The 21,456-nt window shown below is 40.9% G+C and overlaps 1 protein-coding gene and 1 long non-coding RNA gene across 4 annotated transcripts in view; one reads left to right on the top strand and one right to left on the bottom strand.

Moving 5' to 3' along the window:
• The window catches only part of LOC124120682, a 103,753-nt gene that overhangs the window by 15,632 nt on the left and 66,665 nt on the right, over positions 1-21,456 (top strand). The window lies entirely within an intron of this gene.
• LOC124120681 lies at positions 2,177-20,999 on the bottom strand. Of its 3 annotated transcripts, XM_046483558.2 has the most exons (5): positions 20,919-20,963; positions 19,538-19,642; positions 7,713-7,894; positions 6,863-6,943; positions 2,177-4,981 (listed from the first exon to the last, which is right to left on the bottom strand). In XM_046483558.2, the coding sequence occupies exons 3-5, from the start codon at positions 7,825-7,827 to the stop codon at positions 2,283-2,285; spliced, it is 2,895 nt and encodes a 964-aa protein (XP_046339514.1). In that variant the 5' UTR covers positions 7,828-7,894; positions 19,538-19,642; positions 20,919-20,963; the 3' UTR covers positions 2,177-2,282. The 3 variants fall into 3 exon arrangements, with proteins under 3 accessions (XP_046339514.1, XP_046339515.1, XP_046339517.1); XM_046483559.2 differs by lacking the exon at positions 19,538-19,642 and having other exon boundaries at positions 20,919-20,999; XM_046483561.2 differs by lacking the exons at positions 19,538-19,642; positions 20,919-20,963 and adding an exon at positions 14,727-16,035.

Genomic DNA, 21,456 nt, shown 5'->3' with positions numbered 1-21,456 from the left:
TGTACTAAAAAACTGTACAATATATTATTACATTTATAGCTGAACAGAAATTATTATTGGAACTAACTGGGCAATAAACGCTTTTAAGGAGTATGCCAGATTACAACTTTTGATCAAATTCAACAATTGAACTGGCTTAAACTAAACTAAACTAAACAAGAATAACTTTACATGTTAATACATACCAGTTAAGACAATGAGGAACTAATCAAGACTAACTAACATGTAAACTAATTAATCTAAACTAACTAGTCTAACATGACAGGTAATAGTATATGCTAGCAAAGTATGAAGACAGCAGGCAATACAAAGTGCTGTAAATACTAAACCCAGTCGCAGACTGGTCAATCACAGAACAAACATGTATTCCGCACAACTACTAGATGTGAACATCACATACATAGTTGTATACTAACATGGACTTATATAAATCACCAATGTGAATTCTTCCGAAACAATCTCAGCTGATGATTACATGTTTATAGAATGAAGGTTACTAAGTGCACTTTTCTCAGTTTATAAAAAAAGTCGAAGATGAAATGTATGCTCAAATATCACTTTGAGTACATGCCAAGTCAATCACAGAGTCATATCCCACGGGACACATATCACACATAAAGTCAATGGGAGTCACAATCTACCTCAGATACGTTTTAGTCATGAACATGGGACATTCTTGAACGCTCTGTCACTGTTGGGGTTCATCCTGGGCTTCTCCTTCAGACAGACTGTTATATCCCACCAGGGATGCAATTGTTACAGCAGTATTTTTTTGTCTAGGTAATGATGACGAATACTTGTTTGAGGGTTCATGGGATTTATTCGGTCTGTTCATATCAGGGATATGGAGATCCCACCACAATATGGCTATGGATGATAATTCCCTAAAACATAATTTAATAAGGTTGGATTAGTAATATACAATTACAAGAATCTATAACATGTGTAATTAAACAAACATACTACATTTACTTGATACCATGAGCATGAATTTTAGCATTTATTATCAGAAAAACCATCAGCCGTATATATACATTACAGCTACAAATCCCATTTATATGATACAATACACATGAAAATATAACAATATATACATACAAATATTAGCACATAAATACCAACCTCGTCTCAGGGACGCAGGCTCATCACATCAGTGCCAACAGTATGGCTTTATATGCGCCTCTATGCCTAATAATGAAATGACACAATTAAGTAAAATGTATATAATATGCACACAGACATGCTGTCTCTCTCTCACACATACACACACACACACAGTAATATAAACCTAATATTTATATGCACTACATCAGTACATATCTACTAATACTTTCATAGAACTATGTACATAATCATCAACTAACTCATACAAGACTTAGTGTACTAAAATACTGTACAATATATTATTACATTTATAGCTTAGTAAGAATAAGTAATATATTTACAACATTGCGTGTCATGTGGATCATACTGCAAATTCTACAATATAAGAAATATGCAATTAAAATGATAAAAGTGTACTCAACAAGACTAAAATATCAGATCCTAACCTCCTTATGATGAATATAAATACTAAAGAAGTCTAAATTAACTTACCCCAATCAGTGCAGTGCTGTGAGTCATGCAGAGTTGTAATGCAGCAGTAACCAGAGAAGAGAAATATTGAAGTGTTTAACATGTTTAAAGCTAAAAACCTGGTCACATGCTACAGAAACAACAGAAAAGGCAATCACTGGCCAAGCTGTGGCTGGACCAGATCACTAAAGACCTTACATAACTATACCCTGTACTTTACCTAAGGATTAGTAGAGAGTGTTCAGGTTAGTTTAAGGACCTATTACCATACTTAACTCAATTATTTACCTAAGTTTAAAATATGTAAGTTAAACTACATACTATTTTACATTCTGCTACATATACTTAACTTGTATAACAAAATATAGTTTGTAGATCTAAGGATGTTGACGTTGTTAATGGAGTATGTACAAAGTGTTGTGAACTATTATGATGGCTATCCAGTGTTAGCAGGTGACACAGTTACTGTACTATTACTGTCTTTAACAACAACTGCAAGCCATGAAATGCTGTGCTTTAGAGTTGGTTGCACTACAGGATACCGTAATCGACGGCCTGAGGTGTGATATGGTGTCGCTGTGAGAAGGAGTAGCAACAGCGGTTTTGTTTGATTGCAGTATGTTTTTATTTGTTTGACTGCAAAATATTTTGTTTTGTTTGACTATTATGACGGCTGACCAGTGTTAGCAGGTGACACAGTTATTGTACTATTGCTGTCTTGACGGAATGTCAGGCAAAATGAAGTGAACTATTATGATGGCTATCCAGTGTGTCAGGTCTGCATTCCTCGATATGAGAAAGTCAAACACATTTTGATGTCCAAAGACAGCTGCTATCATTATTGGTGTATATTCATTCTGTCCCCTAGTATTGATATTAGAAGGTGACACAAGATGTTGTACTATAGTCTTGTTGCCACCCTGACAGGCAGCATGAAGTAAAGTATCACCTCTATTGTCAGTCACTTTCAGATCAGCATGGTTTGCAACTAAGAAGTCAAACACACTTTGTTGTCCAAAAGCAGCTGCTATCATTACCGGAGTACATCCATTCTGTCCTCTAGTATTGATATTAGAAGGTGACACAAGATGTTTTACTATAGCCATGTTACCACCCCGACAGGCAAGATGAACTAAAGTATGGCCAAATTTGTCCACCAGTGTAAGGTTAGCATCCTTAGTTACTAGGAGGTCAAACACACTTTGGTGTCCACAAATAGCTGCTGCCATAACTGGTGTACATCTATTCTGTCCTCTAGTGTCGATATTAGAAGGTGACACAAGATGTTGTACTATAGCCTTGTTACCACCCTGACAGGCAAGATGAAGTAAACTATCACCATTAGTGTCATGCACTTTCAGGTTAGCTTCCTCTGAGACCAGGAGGTCAAACACATTTTGATGCCCACAGTGAGCTGCTATCATTATTGGAGTCCATCCTTCCTGATCTCTAGTATTGATATTTGAAGGTGACAGAAGGTGTTTTACTATAGCCTTGTTACCACCATAACAGGCCATGTGAATTATGTCATCTTCATTCTTGTCTTTGGTTTTCTTGTCAGATATTGATTGCAATAGCTGATAGCACTCATGAGATCCCCTGATTGCTGCAATCATGAGTGGAGTCCTCCCTTCACCATCAATAGAGTTGATTACAACTTTCTTCTTTTCATCATCAAAGAGTTTGATGCTGTGTTCTTTCAATACCTTCAGTGTTTTCTCCTGCTCTGTCATGCATGCTAAGTGTATGATGTTTCTCTTGTCTGCATCAGTAGTAAACACATCAGCACCATTTTCTATTAGATAAACAAGTGTTTCAGAACTCCTATGTCGTGCAGCCAGCAAAAGCCATCTGTTCATTACATCAATGTCTGGATTTTCACTTCTGTTTAAAAGCCACTTCAAAACTGTCAGGTTGTTGTTGATGACACAATATTCCATGGAGTCACTGATCTCTGTTTGAGTAAATTCTCCTCCAGTTCTGTATTCTATTTCTTGGACAAACCTTGGACTGTGTCCCAGAACAGCCCAAGACAAAAAGCATTTCCCCTTATCCTCCTTGTGGAACCAACAGTCATCCATGGATCCATCAGGTTGTAGCTTTTCAAGCAACTGAAGAGATACCTTTTCGTGTTGGAGGATGGGGTGTGTCACTGATTTTGAAAACCGCCCATGCCTTATTGATTCTGCAAGTCTGGTAGTCAGGATATCATAATACTGTTCTGAGACATATATCAGGTGGAGATGATCATCGATTTTGGTTTCCTCTACTTGTTGTGGTTGGACTCGCTCATATATGAAGTTGTCACTGCAGTGAGTCAGCACAAATGTTGGACTGATGTCATACAACGAACAAGCAAAAGCATCATATATGGAAGAATGGGCAAATCCAATAGCATCACCACGTGTAAAATATGTTCCTCTAAGACACTTTGCTTCTTTGTACATTCCTAAACGTGATGCTGATGGCATCAACTTTAAAACAGTTCTGACCATGTTGTCCAGTTTCTGGTCCTTGCCGTCTGCTTCCAATTTGGCCAAATTTAACTTGCCATCACACAGTAGCATCAGAACCAGAATGGCGGAGCGATCACTATTTGTCTCAAGCATGTTTTTGAGTTCCAGCCTGAGATAAGAGAGTGGTTTCTTGAAAAAGTCCATTTTATTATGGTGAAAGATTGAAAATTCAAAATAAAGTTTACAAATGAGAGGAAATCCAAACATATTTGAATCTGTATCCCACAGTTCAAAGTCAGGAATATCTTCACACTCTTCATCAGAATATTCTTTATGTATTTTCCTGTGGTGCTCAAATATAGCCTTCTTCTCTGCATGAGTATATCTGTGTTTCTCTTGAGTTGTTAAATCCACCAGTGTTGGTCCCTTGAACAGGGAGAATCCTTCATACTGCAGCTTAGCAAGTCCATCATGGAAGTTGTATGTCTTGGATGTGAAGACAACACGAATATCCTTTGTTGGCTGTTGTTTTCGGACAGGACCTCTACTTGTTTCAATTTCGTGTTCAACTCCTTTTTTAGCTTGCTGTTTTTGTAGCCTTTTGCAGTGTTTTAAGTGTTGATCAAGCTTATTGAGGAATGTTTTCAGCTGTGAAACATCTGTAGATAGTCCAACAGTACCAAACATATCATCAATGATAAGAAATACTCTAGGTGATGAACTCAAGAGGCTGTCCAAGTCCAACTTTTCAATTCTGTCCACAAATGCAAGCTTGTAACCCCTTTGTCTATACTGTGAACCCAGCACAAGAGCTGTTGTAGTTTTGCCTTCTCCTGAAGCACCACAGATGGTGACATGGCCAAGATCCTTTAATTTTTGTTTTACAGTCCTGAAGCTCTCCGTTTCAACAAAGATTTCTTCAGCATTATCTATTTGAAGGTCAAGGGTAGCTGCAAACAAAAACAGTCATCATTACAAGATTTATTTGTGACATGATGTTACAATGCTAAAGCTCTGGTGTTTTGAAACCTATTTCCAGTGTATTTGCTCTGTAAATGTCTTCTCTGAAATTGCCACACTGAGGATCGAAGCTGAACGTGACATGTATGTTCTTTCTTATGATGGCATCATATTTTGTTGACTTTTGAACAAGTTTTCGTTCCTCAGTATTTATTTTGACTGTGAAGAGTTTTGTTTATATCAATGCTGACAGAAATGTTTGCTAAATGGCCATATGCATGACCAGCACTTGTGCTTTCTTTAAACCTGTTGAGGCATTGACATGGCTTATGTTACTTAGGCGTAACAAAATAAAAGAACTGGATTTCAGGCAATGGTTTTGGAAAATATAGTTATTGATTGCTATTTCCAGCTTATTTTACGAGAAAAATACACTTTTAATCTTAATCTGTGCATATGAAACATTGTCCGGCATGCAGATCACAAATACCATTGAATTTGTAAATCATGTCTTGTGATATTTTATTGTAAATTTCAAGGTTTTCATTGACCAAATTTGCAAACGGCAAAACAAGCACGCAACTCCTATTGCCACTATGGCTATGACATGAGATACGCTCTAAAGCAGTGCGCATGTACCGTATTTTCTTGAGTATAGTGCGCACTTTTTTTTCCAAAAAACACAGCTGTGTAGAAGGGGGTGCGCATTATACACGAATTATGAGTTTGGATGTTTTTTTCCCCCGTGGAAAGACATTACCGTGAGCATGAAACACCGGAAATACCATATCAACAAATCCATACTGAAGTACGCAAAATATTCATGTAATTACACTGTCTGGCTATAAAAAGTGTTCTTTGTATATCTGGACTTATGTTTGTAACTTATTTCATTAATTTTATTCAAAATTCCTTTTAATATTGTTTTTATTAATTTCGGCGAAATCGTGTGTGAAGCGATTGGAAGATCGCACAACTCACCGTTATTAACAGCAACCACGGTCAGAATACCGCTATTGACGCCTTGAAACAAACTTTAGTTGACAGAGAATGGATACATATATCATAAATGCCATACTTTGACTCGTTAAAAGTCATATTTGTTTTTGTTTGACGATTCTATGACAACATGAAATTCTCGCGATCACGCGCGTGAGCCTTGACGGTGACTGGTCAGACTGGTTCCATGTAAAAAATAATACCCGGGGAATAGCGATCAGCTGCTTCGCTTAGGGTTATTATTATTTTAAATATGTTTAGTAAAGGCTACATATAATTAAGAAAATAATGGAATATAATATTCCTGATAAAAAAAATAGTTTCAGATACAATTGTTGCCGATCCTTGCATTAAAAATCCTATAAAGTTATATCATTGGGTGTGTCTTGACCGAATCACCGGTCGATTCCAAGAAAACGTGTGTACAGCTGATTGCTGTTTCCGGCTTAGTTTACGAGAAAATACACAAGGTAATCTTAATCCCTAGATATAAAACAATGCCTAGCAGAACAATAAATACTATTTAAATGGTAAATAAACATGTCTGGTGATTTTTTTATCTCAAATTTCGAATTTGTACTGACAAGTTTCTCATCACCCGTTCGTTTGGCGGACTTCGCTGAAAGGGAACAGTGTAAATTCTTTCTGCGCATAATATTCAAATTTTTTTTTTCTCCAAAATATTGAACCCGCTAGAGGGGGGTGCGCATTATACATGGGTGCGCACTATACTCAAGAAAATACGGTAAAGGAATATTTTAGGATTTCTTTCCTTTTTAAAATGGAAATAAAAACTAAATTTGCTGGGGACTTTCTGATGATGCAGCAATGCCTGAGAACCAATACCGGGTACCTTTTTTTTTAAAACTTACCTTCACCAACTGTTCCTGCAGCAGTCGGTCCAGTGAATATGTTCTGCGTCTTGACGAGAGTGACGGCTCTTGGGACATCACCTGTCAACCACATTTCAATGACAGTAGCTTTACACTGATTAATATTTAACAAATTATCTACAAATAATAACAAGGCAATAACCTGTGTAGCACACCTTCTACAGGAGACATTATGTGTGTAAAAGATGTTGCCTTAACATACCAAGTGTTCAATTTTCATGTTTTGTATGGTGTTCAAATCACAACTACCCTACCCTAGCGGGGATTCCTGGTTAGAATTGGTCCCAGCAACCTATATGCTGGTCAAAATGGATTAAATGGTCAAGCTGGGGACTTGGTTGACAGCTTGTCATTGTACCTCAACAACGTGGATTGTTAATCATGTATTATGGATGTATAGCTTGTTGCTGCTAATTTATGGGTAGTAAACCCCTGTGGTTATGTCTTTGTAAGCCTTGTTAAGCATGGACATTAAAAACACAGCAGTACTAAGATTATGATGATGATGATGTAATCTTGTAGTAATATTATTATTCTGAATGAGATAATCTATTGTCCAATGTTAAAGTCCTTCATAGTGGCCTGTATTTTGGAATAAAATGGATGAAATGTTGTCTCCTGTCAAATAAATACAAACACTGCATGATTACTTTTCAAACAGTGGCTAGGCTTTGGTTGTAGTTTGATTCATAAATCAGTTATGAATGGAACAGAGCAAGACAGTCTGTCTTAGAAGTATTGCCCCTATATTGTTGGATTCAGGTTCTTGACTGAACTAGGTCAAGAAACTAGGTTACTTGTACTTTGTCAGATGAAACGGTAAACGTACCTGAGTCTGCGTTCAGCGGAATACCTTCTGAGGTGATGAGCTCCATCGTCTCCTCTTCAAGGTCATCCTCCTCCTGTATCAAGGACACACTTGTGAGATCACGTGAACTGGCCATCTCAGCTTTAGTTTGTGCTTTACACAACTATGTCATGCAGGGATGAAGTTGTCACTTTCCGGTCCATCTGAACAAACAAGCAGGTTTCCATGTAACATAAAAATGCAACAGCATCACTTGTATTAAAAGAAGATATGTATTTCTTACGAATCCTCTACATCTATTACATCATTGCCATAAATCCTGTATTTTGGTTGCTTTGACACTAAAACTAAAATTTCAGATTTTCAACAAAAGTCCTCTTCACTGCCAACTATACATAATTAGTTGTTCCATAATAGCACTAACAGATTACAGCTTTTCCGTGAGCAAAGGCAGAAAAATCCTCACTTCTTTCCTGTGTGTGCTGGAATCAACATCTACCATTTAGCTGCTCTAGCACATGGTTATGTAGTCACACTAATTCTATTTAAGTAGTTTATTATTACTATTTACTACAACTAGAAATTATTTATTTGGCTGTTTATTGGGGCTTGTATTATGTAAGTATTACGTTGGTGTTTGGTGTTTGTTGTGAGTCTCTATGGTGTTGTCTTCTTCTCCGTCTAAGTGTGATAAGTGTGGCGCTTCATGGTGTCTATCATCTTCCCGAGGCAAGAGAGTTAACTGGCTATAAAAGTCCAGTTTCCACCCTTGCCGAACTAGGCTGGTATTATGGAGTTACATTTTGGCTGGACTAACAAGTCTATGCATAGTCCAATCAAAATCGCGCACCGAAATCGAAATCCTGTTCGTAAACTGTCGGGCAGATTTCAATCGATTGCAGGATTTGCAAAGCATGTGCACTGACAACTAGTTGTCAGCAGATATTTTCCAAATCTTTTTATATTTTTAATCAAGGTGATTTTGATCTTGATTATCGGTCAGATCGTCCTGACTGGGCGCCACCATTTTTTGTGAAGCAAACGCAAGTGATACGAGAGGTGGAATCTGATTGGTCCATAGGAGAGGCTTAGAAGGGACATAACTGGTAATAGCCACTGGTGGCGCTACGATCATGCCAAGTAATTCCAGCCTACTTCGGCAAGGGTGGAAACTGGACTTTTAAAGTCAGTTAACTCTCTTGCCCCGTGAAGATGGATGTCTCTGGACCCTCGTGCTTCTTGTTGGAAGTGCAAAGATGTTAACTGCACAGAGGAGAAATGTTGCGAACTTTGCACTTCCTTCTCTAAGAAGAACTTTACCACCTCCCCAGTCTTTGGTCCCCTCATGAGCCGATGGAGTCACCTCCACTCAGACATGAACAGACAGGATTTGTCGACACCCCCTCAACAGTACCTATCTTCAATACTTTGTTGTGGCCTGGCCATCTTGCACAACCAAAGTCATCTGTCATGCAAATGACAATCTTCTCCGTGCCAAAATGGATGATAAGTTGCGGTTACTGTCCATTGAGCGGTCACCAATATGACACACAGATTTCTGTTTTCTCAACTACCATCCATCAACAAAGACTTTTACAATCTCATCAGATCAACTTCGACTAGGATGAGTGTTCCTATGACAAAGTTCAAGGACTTGGAATCAGTCATTCACCTTATACTACTTGGCTGAAGCGGGGTCTATCATGTCCTACACCAATGCATAACCCCCAAAAGTCATACATGGGTCTCTCTGCAGATACACCACTTTTATGACACTGGACCAATTGGGCTTTGCCTACTCCACCTTGGGGAGCATCCTTAGGAGGCACATCATCGCCATAAATCCTGTATTTTAGCTGCAATCAAACTTAAACTAAACTTTCAGATTTTCAACAGAATTCCTCTTCACTGTCAAGTATGCAGAACTAGTTGAACCTGTAATAGCACTTTGGACTAACTCTTCTATGGGCAAAGGTGGGAAAAACCTCGCTTCTTTCCTGTGTATGCTTAGAGTAAACATCTCCGTTGCAGCTGCTCCAACTCTAGCTAATCTGGTATGGGGGATATGAATTTAAGCAACTGGTTCTTGAAGTGGATTGTGAATAGGTCAAGGTCTGGGGTTCGGTAAAGGTGGATGTTGCCAATGGCTTTGGAAGGAAGCAAAAGCCAGATCCAGATTCATGCCCTTATCCGTAAAGGCCTTCTTAGGTGGCAGGGTAAGAAAGTTCGAAGTGGGACCGGAGACCACAAACTCAGAGAGCCTGTCCTTAAAGAAGCTACGGGAGAGGCCCAGTTGATCCGCAATCCAGGAAAACATGTCCGACAGATCGGCGGTATCATAATCTCAGGGAGAGGAGACTGATGACGGTGGATCCCTGAGTGCAGTGGATTTGAGACAGAATCCAGACCAAAAGGAGCGCTAGTCGGTGAGGAAGTAGGTAGTGTAGGAGTCCTGGCTGATCCAGCAACCAAGACATGCGCCTGAAAGTTGAGTCAGGTAAAGAGGAAGTGTCTGTGCGATGATTCAAAGACACAGGGAGAATCCATGTGATCATTAGTTGGAGAGCGCTGAGGTCGTCGAGGTGGAACAGGTGAATGGACAGTCCTTCAGGTAGAATGGATTCTAGATCCTTGACGACGGCGTTCCCTAGGAGAGCGAGGACGAACCGGAGAAGAATGACGACCCGAGGTGTCATGACGGCTTACCGCTCTATTGTCCTGACATTCATATTTAGAAGAGGAAGAACGTGGATGGCCGAGAGTGTCCTGTCTATCCACTGAACCTTGGCTGTAACGAGCTCTATATCATCCAGGAAGAATGACGACCCGAGAAGAATGACGACCCGAGGTGTCATGACGGCTTACCGCTCTATTGTCCTGACATTCATATTTAGAAGAGGAAGAACGTGGATGGCCGAGAGTGTCCTGTCTATCCACTGAACCTTGGCTGTAACGAGCTCTATATCATCCCTTTGGTTATGGTGGTCAGTTGAATCCCTGCAGTCAAAAGATGGTGAACAAGTCTGGGAGCTACGTTGCACATCATCTCTCAGACGTTGAGAGCTTTTACAATCCAAAGCACGATGTGAGGTCTGTTGATCCTGAGAGAAGCATTGATCCGAGGAAGAATGACAATCTAGTGACAATCTGTGTGTTGAGCATGCAAAGTCGCATGAGCGGACAAGTTCTTGATCTGACAATGTATTGATATATCGATGTGTTGATCTGTTGAGGTATCAATATGTTGATGAATCCTCAGTTATCGATCTGTTGAAGTGGCGATCTGCCGATCCTCAGTGGTCTGATCTGATAGACATGGTAGTCCATCAAAGACTGGCAACTTGTCGATAATGGTTAAGTAGGGCGATCTAGTGAAGCGGCAGACGACATTACAGTCCGGTGGTCAGTTGAAAACGAGACAGCTGTAGGTTTCATTGAGCTGCAAGGTGTGTAGTCCGTACAGAGGCTGGAAAGTCGACAGTCAAAAACAAGTGAGAGAGCAATGGAAAGCAATGTAACCGTCACCGAAGTAGACTTTTCTTCTTTCTTTTTGCAAGAAAATGAAGGCACAGTAACATGGGATAACACAATTCGTTTGGGTTTCTTTGCGGAGCAAGGACCATGCTCGTAATCTTTACACAACGCCTTGAACTGACAATCAGCCGCCCTTTTTGAACACTTGCAAAGGTAAGTTTTGAAAGCCGATTCTTACAGGGTAACACTGCTGACATCGTGTATCAATATCACACACTCCACCACAATCACAACAAATAGGATGCGGGTGAAGGGTAGAAAAGAGGCGATTGCAATCTGTGCAGAAGGGGCGTGACATCTCCATAACATGAAAACATATTCTCTGTTAAGGTATACCTCTATGACACAATGCGATAGAATTGAGAATGTGGGTGCTGGATGTGTCAGGTAATCAGATCGCAGTGGTGCATGACTGAGTGATGTGTTGGGGTGAGTTGTGCTTTTGAAACTGGAGACTTTGTTCTGGGATGTTTCCACACCAGGATCGAAGAAAAACAACAGGCTATTTATCCAAATGTGTTCAAATCATATAGATGTGGGACACTACACATCAGGGCCCACTTGCACTAAGCGATCTTAGCGCTAAGACTATTTATTGTAAGTCTATGTTAAAGTATGGGAGTTACGATCATCTTACCGCTAAGATCGCTTTGTACAAGTGGGCCCTGGACTTATTTGCAACTTGTCTCAATCATCCGCTTTCCACTTATGTCAGCCCAGTACAGGATCCATTTGCACTCAACTGGCCACTCCGTCCATGAGCTTGACCGGTCTCTTCACTTACACATTCCCTCCTTGGGCTCTCCTGGACAAGATGATATAGAAAATAGAACTATCACATGGCGTGATCATTCTGATGGCACCAATCTGACCGGGGCGTCCATGGTTTCCTAGGCTACTATCACTTCTAATGGAAAATCCCCTACCTTTACCACATCACAGAGATCTATGTCAATCCAGGTCGGACATACTGTACAACAATCTCACCATTCTACATCTAACTGCCTGGAAATTATCTCGCAGAATATGCAAGCCTCTGGATTCTCTAAATCTGCCTCTTACACTGTTGCTTGATCTTGGAGACCTTCATCTTCCCGTATTTTTGACAACAGATGGGACAAATTCGTCCAGTGGGGAAGACAATTAGAATTAGATGATACCCAAGTTATGATGCCAATGGTTGCTGATTTTCTCCTACATCTGCGACAAGATAAGTTCCGCCATGTGACAATTGAGGGCTATAGATTTGCCCTTCACTCAGTACTTCAACAGGACAGATATTCTTTCAGCAACCACCCCATTTTGAATAGACTCATCCAGTCTTTTCTTTATTGTTGGTTCTTTCTGCTCTTCTAACAGAACCATTCTAGTCCCTTGCAAACACTACACTGCTACACGAGGCGAAGAAAGCTGATTTCCTCTTAGCTATGTCGACTTCAGCCAGAGTTTCTGAACTACACTGAAAGGCAAAAGAAACGTCATGTGGATGTATCATATAAATATCTTTATTTTCAAATGCTTATATATGTAAGTAAAGACATCGGAGAAAGGCAGTGTTTGACCCACATGAAATTAACAGTCTGGAGAATGTTTTTGCGAATTGTGAATTTGGGGAGGCACCAGAAGACATCACATCTGGGGGGTTCAAAATCAGTACCTGGTGTGGACACCACGGGAGTTGACTACAGCCACACATCTCCTGTACATGGAGTGGACTAACCTGTTGATGAAGGCCATTGGGATATGGGCCCATATTCTCAGTAACGCTACACGCAGTTCTGCTGCAGTTGTCGGCCTTGGGCGTACGTCGTTGAGTCGGCGTTTGATCTCATCCCATAAGTGTTCAATGGGATTCAAATCGGGACTGAGGGCAGGCCAAGGCATGATTTGTATGTTGTGCTGTTGGAGGAAGTCCCTGGTGACTCTGGCAGTGTGGGGACGGGAGTTGTCTTGCTGAAAGGTGTGGTTTTGATGACAGGCAAAAAAAGGCACGATATGGGGTCTGAGGACTTGGTTAATGTAGCGGAGAGCTGTGATGCCATTACCCCTGCCTGGACCAATATTCTGAAAGACCACAGGTCCCACTTTCTGGTTCAGTCCGATACCACCCCAAACCATGATGCTTGGTCCGACCCGCGGGTCTCGTTCCATAACACAAGCATCAGCATAACGTTCACCCCTCCTTCGCCAGACCCTGACTCGGCCATCCACCGTTGAAACACAGTAGCAACTTTCATCAGTGAAGATGATTCTTCTCCATTGCTGTTGACGCCAATTTTGATGCTGCCTGGCCCATTGCAGTCGGGCCTGTCGGTGACGATCTCTCAGGATGGGTACATGAGCAGGACGGTGGCACGAGATGTTGTTGGCAGTTAGGCGACGTCAGACTGTACTGTCACTGATGGCACGCTGGTGGTTTGCCAAGCTGTTTCAGTGGACATTCGGAATCGGTTCTGCAGATGTTGGCGTATGATGAACTATTCTTGTCTGGGAGTAGTGACTCTAGGACGACCACTACGCGGTCGGTCGTCTGTGGTGTTGGTGGTGTTGTGGCGATGTTGACATTGAATGCATTTGCAACGACCTGTGCACTCTGGCCTGCTTGCAGTCTTCCGATCGCTTGATGTCTCTCATTTCCTGATAATCTTGGCATGGCTGATGAATCGAAATAACGAAAGTCAGCTTAACAGTTTTGGGTGTCTTTTATACCCATACATCATGTTTTTGACAAGACAAGTCCCATTGCACTTTTGTAGGCTGTGTTTGGGCAAAGCACTCCATTTTAAACTCAATTGTTAAATGGACTTTAAGGCAACAAAAAGAAGCAGAAGAATGTTAAATGAGTTTATTGACCACAGAACATGTAACTGCCAGTGTCTGTTAAGTTTTATCAGTATTTTCAGAAGTGACGTTTCTTTTGCCTTTCAGTGTACATGCTCTATTGTCTCTATCATTGTTGATATTTCAAAGAATACTTCCTCTTTTACATCAGAAGTACTCCCTCCCACCTCCCCAATAATCTGTCCCTAGTGATTGATGTCAGGAAAAAAAGAAGTGAGGTTTTTCTCGCCTTTGTACCTTGAAGGGCTGACAGTGAAGAGGACTTCTGTTAAAAAAATCTGAAAGTTTAATTTTAGTATGATTGCAGCCAAAATACAAGATTCACGGCAATGATGTAATAGAGGTAGTATTCTTAGAATTATCAACAATGATAAATATTGTTTTGATATTTGAAAGCTTTGAAGCTTGAGCTTTCATGCTTTAAAAAGCATAAGAAAGGTATACAACCTCCTGAACAGTTCTTAGTTCTATTCATAATCCTTCAGCACCTTGAATTAATTTGAAACCGAAAACAAAATACAGGGTTTTCGAGACTCACAAATATGCTTACCTTGTGCACATGTTGAGATTGGCCGCAGAAAAAGAATCTTAGTAAAATCTAAATATTTTTTACATTTATATACTTATCCTGCATTACTCTTTAATGCATTCACTGCTTACTTTTGACAGAAACGACGCTGTGTGAGGTCCAGCTGAAGAAAAAGTTGTTCCAACCAGTTGTGAAGCCGACCCTCTCACAGTTGCCACGTGATCAACCGGAAACGATGACATCATGGAATCTTCATATAACTGCTTGTCACACTTAATTTCATCTGAGGATATCGTGCGGAGGCAGGTCTGCGATGGGTGGGTCCTTAGACATTATAAGTAATGCAAGATACGAGTACAAATGGGAAAAATATTTAGACTTTGCTAAAAAATTTAAATTATCCTGCATTACTCCTAAATGCACCTGTATCAGACAGTATGGCAGAGGGTAATTAAACCTTCAGATGTAGCCCTCACTCTGCATTAGTTCCCGGCAGTCGTTAAATGCATCACATTGCACAGATCTGCAGCTACTTTTTGGAGGTCTTAAAGACAACTGACAGTCTTGGAGTGACGGATGTAAACTCACAGTGTGAACTCAGGGCACAATAAGAATTTCTTGTCATCCTCGGCTCACACAAACAATGATAATAGTGGGATGGTGACAGACCGGCCAGGCTGTCCCAGTAGTTGTAATGAAAATTCTGGCTCAAGGGGAACACGCAAACACCCAAGTATCACAATCAGATCCCATGCAGGAGGGCAAAACCTGACCTTAAAAGAGCCTGGAGTACTGGGGTCTTGGTCATCTTCTGGGTCTTCTGGAACTGCCAACACCGAGTTGAAAACCACCAATTATGTAGGAATGGTGCTGTCTCATAGGTGTAGCATGGTATGCAGAAAGGGAGGTATTCAGCCAAGAATTGAGGAGATGCTATAGTGGGATCCCAATCCCTGCCTTTACAAAAAGGATTTCGTAGGGTTGCTACTTATCCTCGTAAAGGTTTCTGGTCGAAGTTACGAGCACCGTAGCAATGGCCTTAACTGACTGCGCCAAATAAACCTTAGTGCCCAACACTCTTAACATGAACCAGGTGTGAAGGTAAAACCTGTAGCGTTGGGTGTGGCAACCGGCTGTCAAGATGGATGAATAGGTTTGGCAACCCTGGTAGAGCTAGTGGATCACTTCCCTCAAGACTTCTGAGGTCTACAAACAACCCTCTTGTGGGCAACAAGGCGCGGTTAAAGAACAAAATGGGGTGCATGGTTGCCTTGACCTTCTGCATCTCACTGGGGAGAAGTACAGGTGGCAGAAGGCTATATGTTTTGAGTTCTTCCCCGGGGATCCTGGACACATCAACCGCCTATGCCTGCGGATCCGGAGTCGGGGAGACATATGTCTGGATCTGTCAGTTCTGGCAAGTGGGAATGGGGTCAATGTTAGACTGACATAGAGACTGACATGTGAGATGGAAAAGCCTTGGGATTGAAATTCCACTCTGTGGGGGCCAACCTGTCTGGCCTGGAAGGAGTGTGTGTTGTCATCTGTTTGAGCAAGCACCCAACCGATATTGTAGATGGATATGGTGACTGTCAAGTTGTGACATTGGTGACAAACTCTGTTAAAGAGACACCTCCAAAGACATTCGACTCTACCTTCCCTCATCTGAGATGTGTCCTGAGGTGAGGCGGAAGAGCTAAGGCAGGGATCATTACGTCAGCTGTACTGCGCAAGGAAAACTTTAGTAGCAGTAGCGGGTTGTACATCAAACTGAAGCACTTGACACTGGAGAAGTGTAAAGGTGTTGCTACAGTTGGTGTCAAGTCTTCGACATTACCAAATAGCCCGGCTGAGCAGCCCTAAGACGCAAGCCTCGCTGAGTAGCTTGGGGACGCATGTATCGCTGAAGCACCTGAGGTGAGGTGAAATTGGGTTTAACGTCGCGTCCAAGATTATTGCACTTATATAGCGTGTGTGTGTGGCTGCTTGTACTAGTCCGGACTGATGCCAATTTATAGTGCTAGCCCACTGAGATACCATGCCGCAGTTTAACATGAATATACCCCACTCAGACACAGTATACTGACTCCGAGCCAACCAATCCTTGTTTTAGCCACTTAATGCCGAGTGCCAGACAGGGTAACAACAAGTACCAACTTTTAACGTCTTTTGGTCTGACGCGGCCAGGGATCGAACCCCAGACCTTCCGCTCTCCGGGCGCTGAAGCACCTGAAGTCACCGACATCTCTAAGGGATTTGGAGGCTGATCTAAACACTGAGGCGCTGAAGGCACCGGCCTCACTGGGGTGCAAACATTGCTGAGGATCACAGAAGCGCAGCCATCGCTGAAACGCCCAGAGGCATAAGCAACGCAGAGGAGCTCAGAGGCGCAGGTTACGATGAGGAGCCCAGAGGCGCATCTATCTCTGAGGTGCCGATATCGAGTCCGGAGACACAGCATTAGGAGCATGGAGGTGGCAGCATCGCTGAGGTGTTGGGAGGGGGAGGCATCGCTGATGAGTCCAGAGTCGCAGACATTGCTAAGTTGCTGATATTGCTAAGGGTTTCAGAGTTGCAGTTAAACGCTGAGAAGTTGAAGTCACTGGCTTCGCTGGGGTGCAGACATCGCTTAAAGGCAATGCTGAGGAGTCTGGAGGTGAAATATTTGCTAAGGCTGCAAGAGGTGCGGACATCAGTGATGAGTCCTGAGGCGCCGACATCGCTGAGGCGTAAGCAATGCTGAGGAGTCCAGAGACAAATCTAACACTGATGATGCGTCAAACGCCCTGAAGGGAAAAAACTCCGCTGAAAACATCAATAAAAAGTATTGTCAACTGAGCTGGGGTACCTGTTAAAGCTTGAAAAGGGAAAACAAAGATCACACTTCAATCCCCTGGTACAGATTTGCATACAAATTTGTGTACATTCAAGCCACTGTGGAAACAGCTACTAAGAAGAAAATACCATGGCAACAGACAAAACAAGCAAGCATAAATCTAGAATTAAGTAGAAACTGCAATGTCCAAGAATACCCAATTATCAAACAATAGTTATCATTGTGAATAATTCTAAGAATACTACCTCTATTACCTCATTGCCATAAATTCCTGTTTATGCTGAGAACCACACTATAAATTTTGTATAAATTTTCAACAGACGTCCTCTTCACTGCCAACATATCTAATAGTTGTGAGGGAAACCCTATCCCTCGCCAGGGGCGCCACTGCACATGAGCAAGGCGGGAATCTCCTCACTTCTTTGAACCCATTATCCTCATCAACTAGATGCAGATATTTGGGGAGGTGGGAGGGATTAATTCCTGATGTAATAGAGGTAGTATTCTTAGAATTATTCACAATGATAACTATTGTTTAATAATTCTTGTGAATACCTTATCTCTATTACGTCATTGCCAGTATACACCAGAGGGACCGGTGGGTTCTGGTATCTAGCATCCCTTTTGTAAGATAAAGGGTTAACTGTGACGTCATACACATGTATGTAATTGATGACGTAACACGCATGTACCACATCGAATGACGTAGTAAACTATTCTATGAACCTGCCATGCTTGTTGTTCAATATATTACATGGTGTGAAGTGAACACGGAAAACTGGGCCGAATGGAGCAGTTACGAGCACCAAATGAACTGAGTTTTGAAGGCAATCTAGCCGAGAACTGGAAACGATGGCTTCAAAGGTTTGAGTTTTACCTAACTGCCAGCGGAATCGCTGCGAAGTCAGAGGCCCTGAAGTGTGCGACCTTGCTACACGTGGCGGGAGAATCGGCCGTGCAGGTATTCAATTCGTTCGAATGGGCGAATGAAGGTGACGATAAAAAGTTTGACAGTTAAACAGAAGTTTCAACAATATTGTCAACCGAAGAAAAACTTGACTATAGAAAGACATGCATTCTTCACGAGATCACAGAAAATCGGGGAAACTATAGACCAGTATGTGACAGATTTTAAAAACTGTGAGTTTGCTGAATTAACCGAAGGGTTAATTAAAGACAGAATTGTCTGTGGTGTACAAAGTGACAGTATGAGGATGCGCTTATTGAGAGAACCTGACCTAACTTTGACTCGTACAGTTGACCTGTGCAGGGCTACTGAGACAAGTGCACAACAATTATAAGTTCTGAGTGAAGAACAAACAGGGAGTCAAAACGTTCGTGCCATTTATGCACGAGGCTGTGCACGAGGAGGCACACATGAGACATGGAAGGACAAAAAGCAAAGAGGACATCATGAAGACAGGCGAAATGCACAGTATCCAAGATGTAGGGCATGTGGCTATAATCACATGAAGGATAAATGTCCAGCTGCAGGAAGAATTTGTGCGGTGGCAGACACCACTTTGCAAGTATGTGCAAAGCAAGACAGCCTATGTCAGATAGACGAGACCGCCCTGACAACAAAAACAGACATGTACATGTTGCTGACAATTCAGAGTCTGAAATTGAGGATTTTGACCAACCATTCATAGGAAGCTGGAGTCAGATTGTGAAAATGAGGACTGGAAAGAAACTCTGACAATTAACAAGAAACAGGTAGAGTTCAAGCTTGATACAGGGGCACAGCGTAATGTCATCTCCAAACGAGTGTGTTCCAGAGGACGTCTGTTGAAAATTTATAAAAATATTATAGTGTGGTTCTCAGCTTAAACAGGAATTTATGGCAATGATGTAATAGAGGTAAGGTATTCACAAGAATTATAAAGGATAAGAAAGTCACATTTTTATCTTATTAAAGGGATTATAAATACACTAAATGAATGAAACTGTAAAAGCAAACCATAGGCTCAAAGGTATTTAAACATATTATAATACCACGCCAAAAAGGAACATAATCATATGCCTTGAAGAAATTACATTAGTAATTCAAAATGGCGGATTGGAACAACAAACATGTGAATGTTACAGTGACAAATGCCACCTTACCGTGCAAAAAATTAATCCAGTTGGTCACGTGGCAGCTGAGAGGATCAGCTTCACAACTGGTTGGAACAACTTTTTTCTTCAGCCTAGACTTCACACAGCTTTGTTCTTGTCAAGAGTAAATGCATTGAGGAGTAATGCAGGATAAGTTAAAAAAATTCTGCGTTCTGAAGGACGCACAATTATATTCATTGTACCTACAGTGCATCAAGAGCAGTTATAGGTGTCTGTCATCTCATACATAAATCATCACCACTAATGATCATTAATTCATTTCAGGCTCAAAAGTAATTATCCAAACGTACTGTGCACTACACCATTTCATTACTTTACAGGACCCTCATTTTGCCTGCAATAACCCTTAAAATTGATCATTTAGAGTACCCTGGACCTCCACTTTTTTAAGTCAAGGTTAAACCCTGAAAATGAATTGAAAACAAGACAAAATGAGCATGGCTAACTAATCCCCTTCGACTTTGACTCCAACATATTTCTAAGTTCAAATCATTAAAAAAACCATTATTTTCTCAGGAAATCCACTTAGCTAAATCAAACTTTGCACTGTACCTCTTCTATTAGTATCGAAATGTTCCCAAAATTTGAAAAGAATCCCTACTGTAGTTTTTCAGATATAGGTCGCACAAATGTTTCATTAAAGAAATTGTAAGTCAAAGAATGAAAAATAGCTCTATTTTTCAGAAAATCCAAATATTGAAATCCAACTTCGCACTGCACCTCTCCTATTGTTATAGAAAGTGTTTACCAAGTTTGAAAGAATCTATGCAGTAGTTTTCAAGTTACAGGTCACACAGAAACATGTTCTTGGAAGGACACATGGAATTCCTTGGTATAACTGTATACCCGCCCTTTCAGGTCAGGGGTATAATAAAAATTGTCCATAACCTGCCGATTGCTTTAAATGTGCCACTTGACGCTTTGCTTAGTGAACCCATATTGAAAACCAGCTCCTCAAATCCCAACGTGCACTAAATAGCGATGACTCATCTGATAAAATCAAACAAAATCAGAAGTATGTTTTTTGGGAGAGCTCATCGCTCTAAGCATTGTGTTCATACTCAAAAGCCAACGTAAAATCTGACCCCAATGTTAGTCGCTACTTCTTAAAACAACATACTGGTGACCATACACTCAAGAAACAGCTTCAACAACCTCAGATCCCTTGTTGTGTCAGATGTAGAAAATGTAACAGTTTCAACACACTCAATACCCCATTACCTACACTCATGTCATCTTTCAGTCATTGACTCTACCAATGTTATTCATATAAGAAAATGAACATTTGCTCATTAATATTATCTCAAACTGACATTTAAATATACAACCTATTATTTCATACTAATGTAGCGAGAACCTGCATACTCACTGTGCATTTGCTGCCAACTACGCCCTGTCCGAGCTTGTGACGATTGGAATGTGTCCAGGCAAGTTTTGTTCAGGTGTGATAAGAGATTGTAGTCAAAGCAACGTGCCCATTTACAAAATAGGTCAAGACATTAAAATAAAAATGAGACATTGTCTGTGTTATTGGATTATTCAGTTATTGCTAGATTGATCTACTGGTAGATCATAAAACATAAGTTTGTATTTGTAATGTGTCGGAATATTATTAACATTGAATTGTGATCTGTAGATTGGGTTGAAACGGGTACTCAAGTAAGATTCGGGTAGAGCCAGTTTACTCTAGAAGTAAACTAGGACTTGAATACTCAGGAGAGTTATCTCCCATGGTGTATGCGAATTACCTCTCTTTTGAGAGGTAATGTGGTGCCATTAGATATACTCTTCAAAAGAAGAAACTTGACACTGACTTTCAAAATGTAATATAATACGATTGTTTCAAAATAGGACACAGAGACCATAATTTAAACACTGTTTGAAGATCAATGTACACAATGTTCAAA

This window comes from Haliotis rufescens, unplaced genomic scaffold, assembly GCF_023055435.1.
Source record: "Haliotis rufescens isolate VD_foot unplaced genomic scaffold, xgHalRufe1.0.p SCAF_23, whole genome shotgun sequence".
Lineage (NCBI taxonomy): Eukaryota > Metazoa > Mollusca > Gastropoda > Lepetellida > Haliotidae > Haliotis > Haliotis rufescens.
The sequence above is the reverse complement of the archived record's forward strand: the minus strand, read 5'-3'. Positions and strand labels throughout refer to the sequence as shown.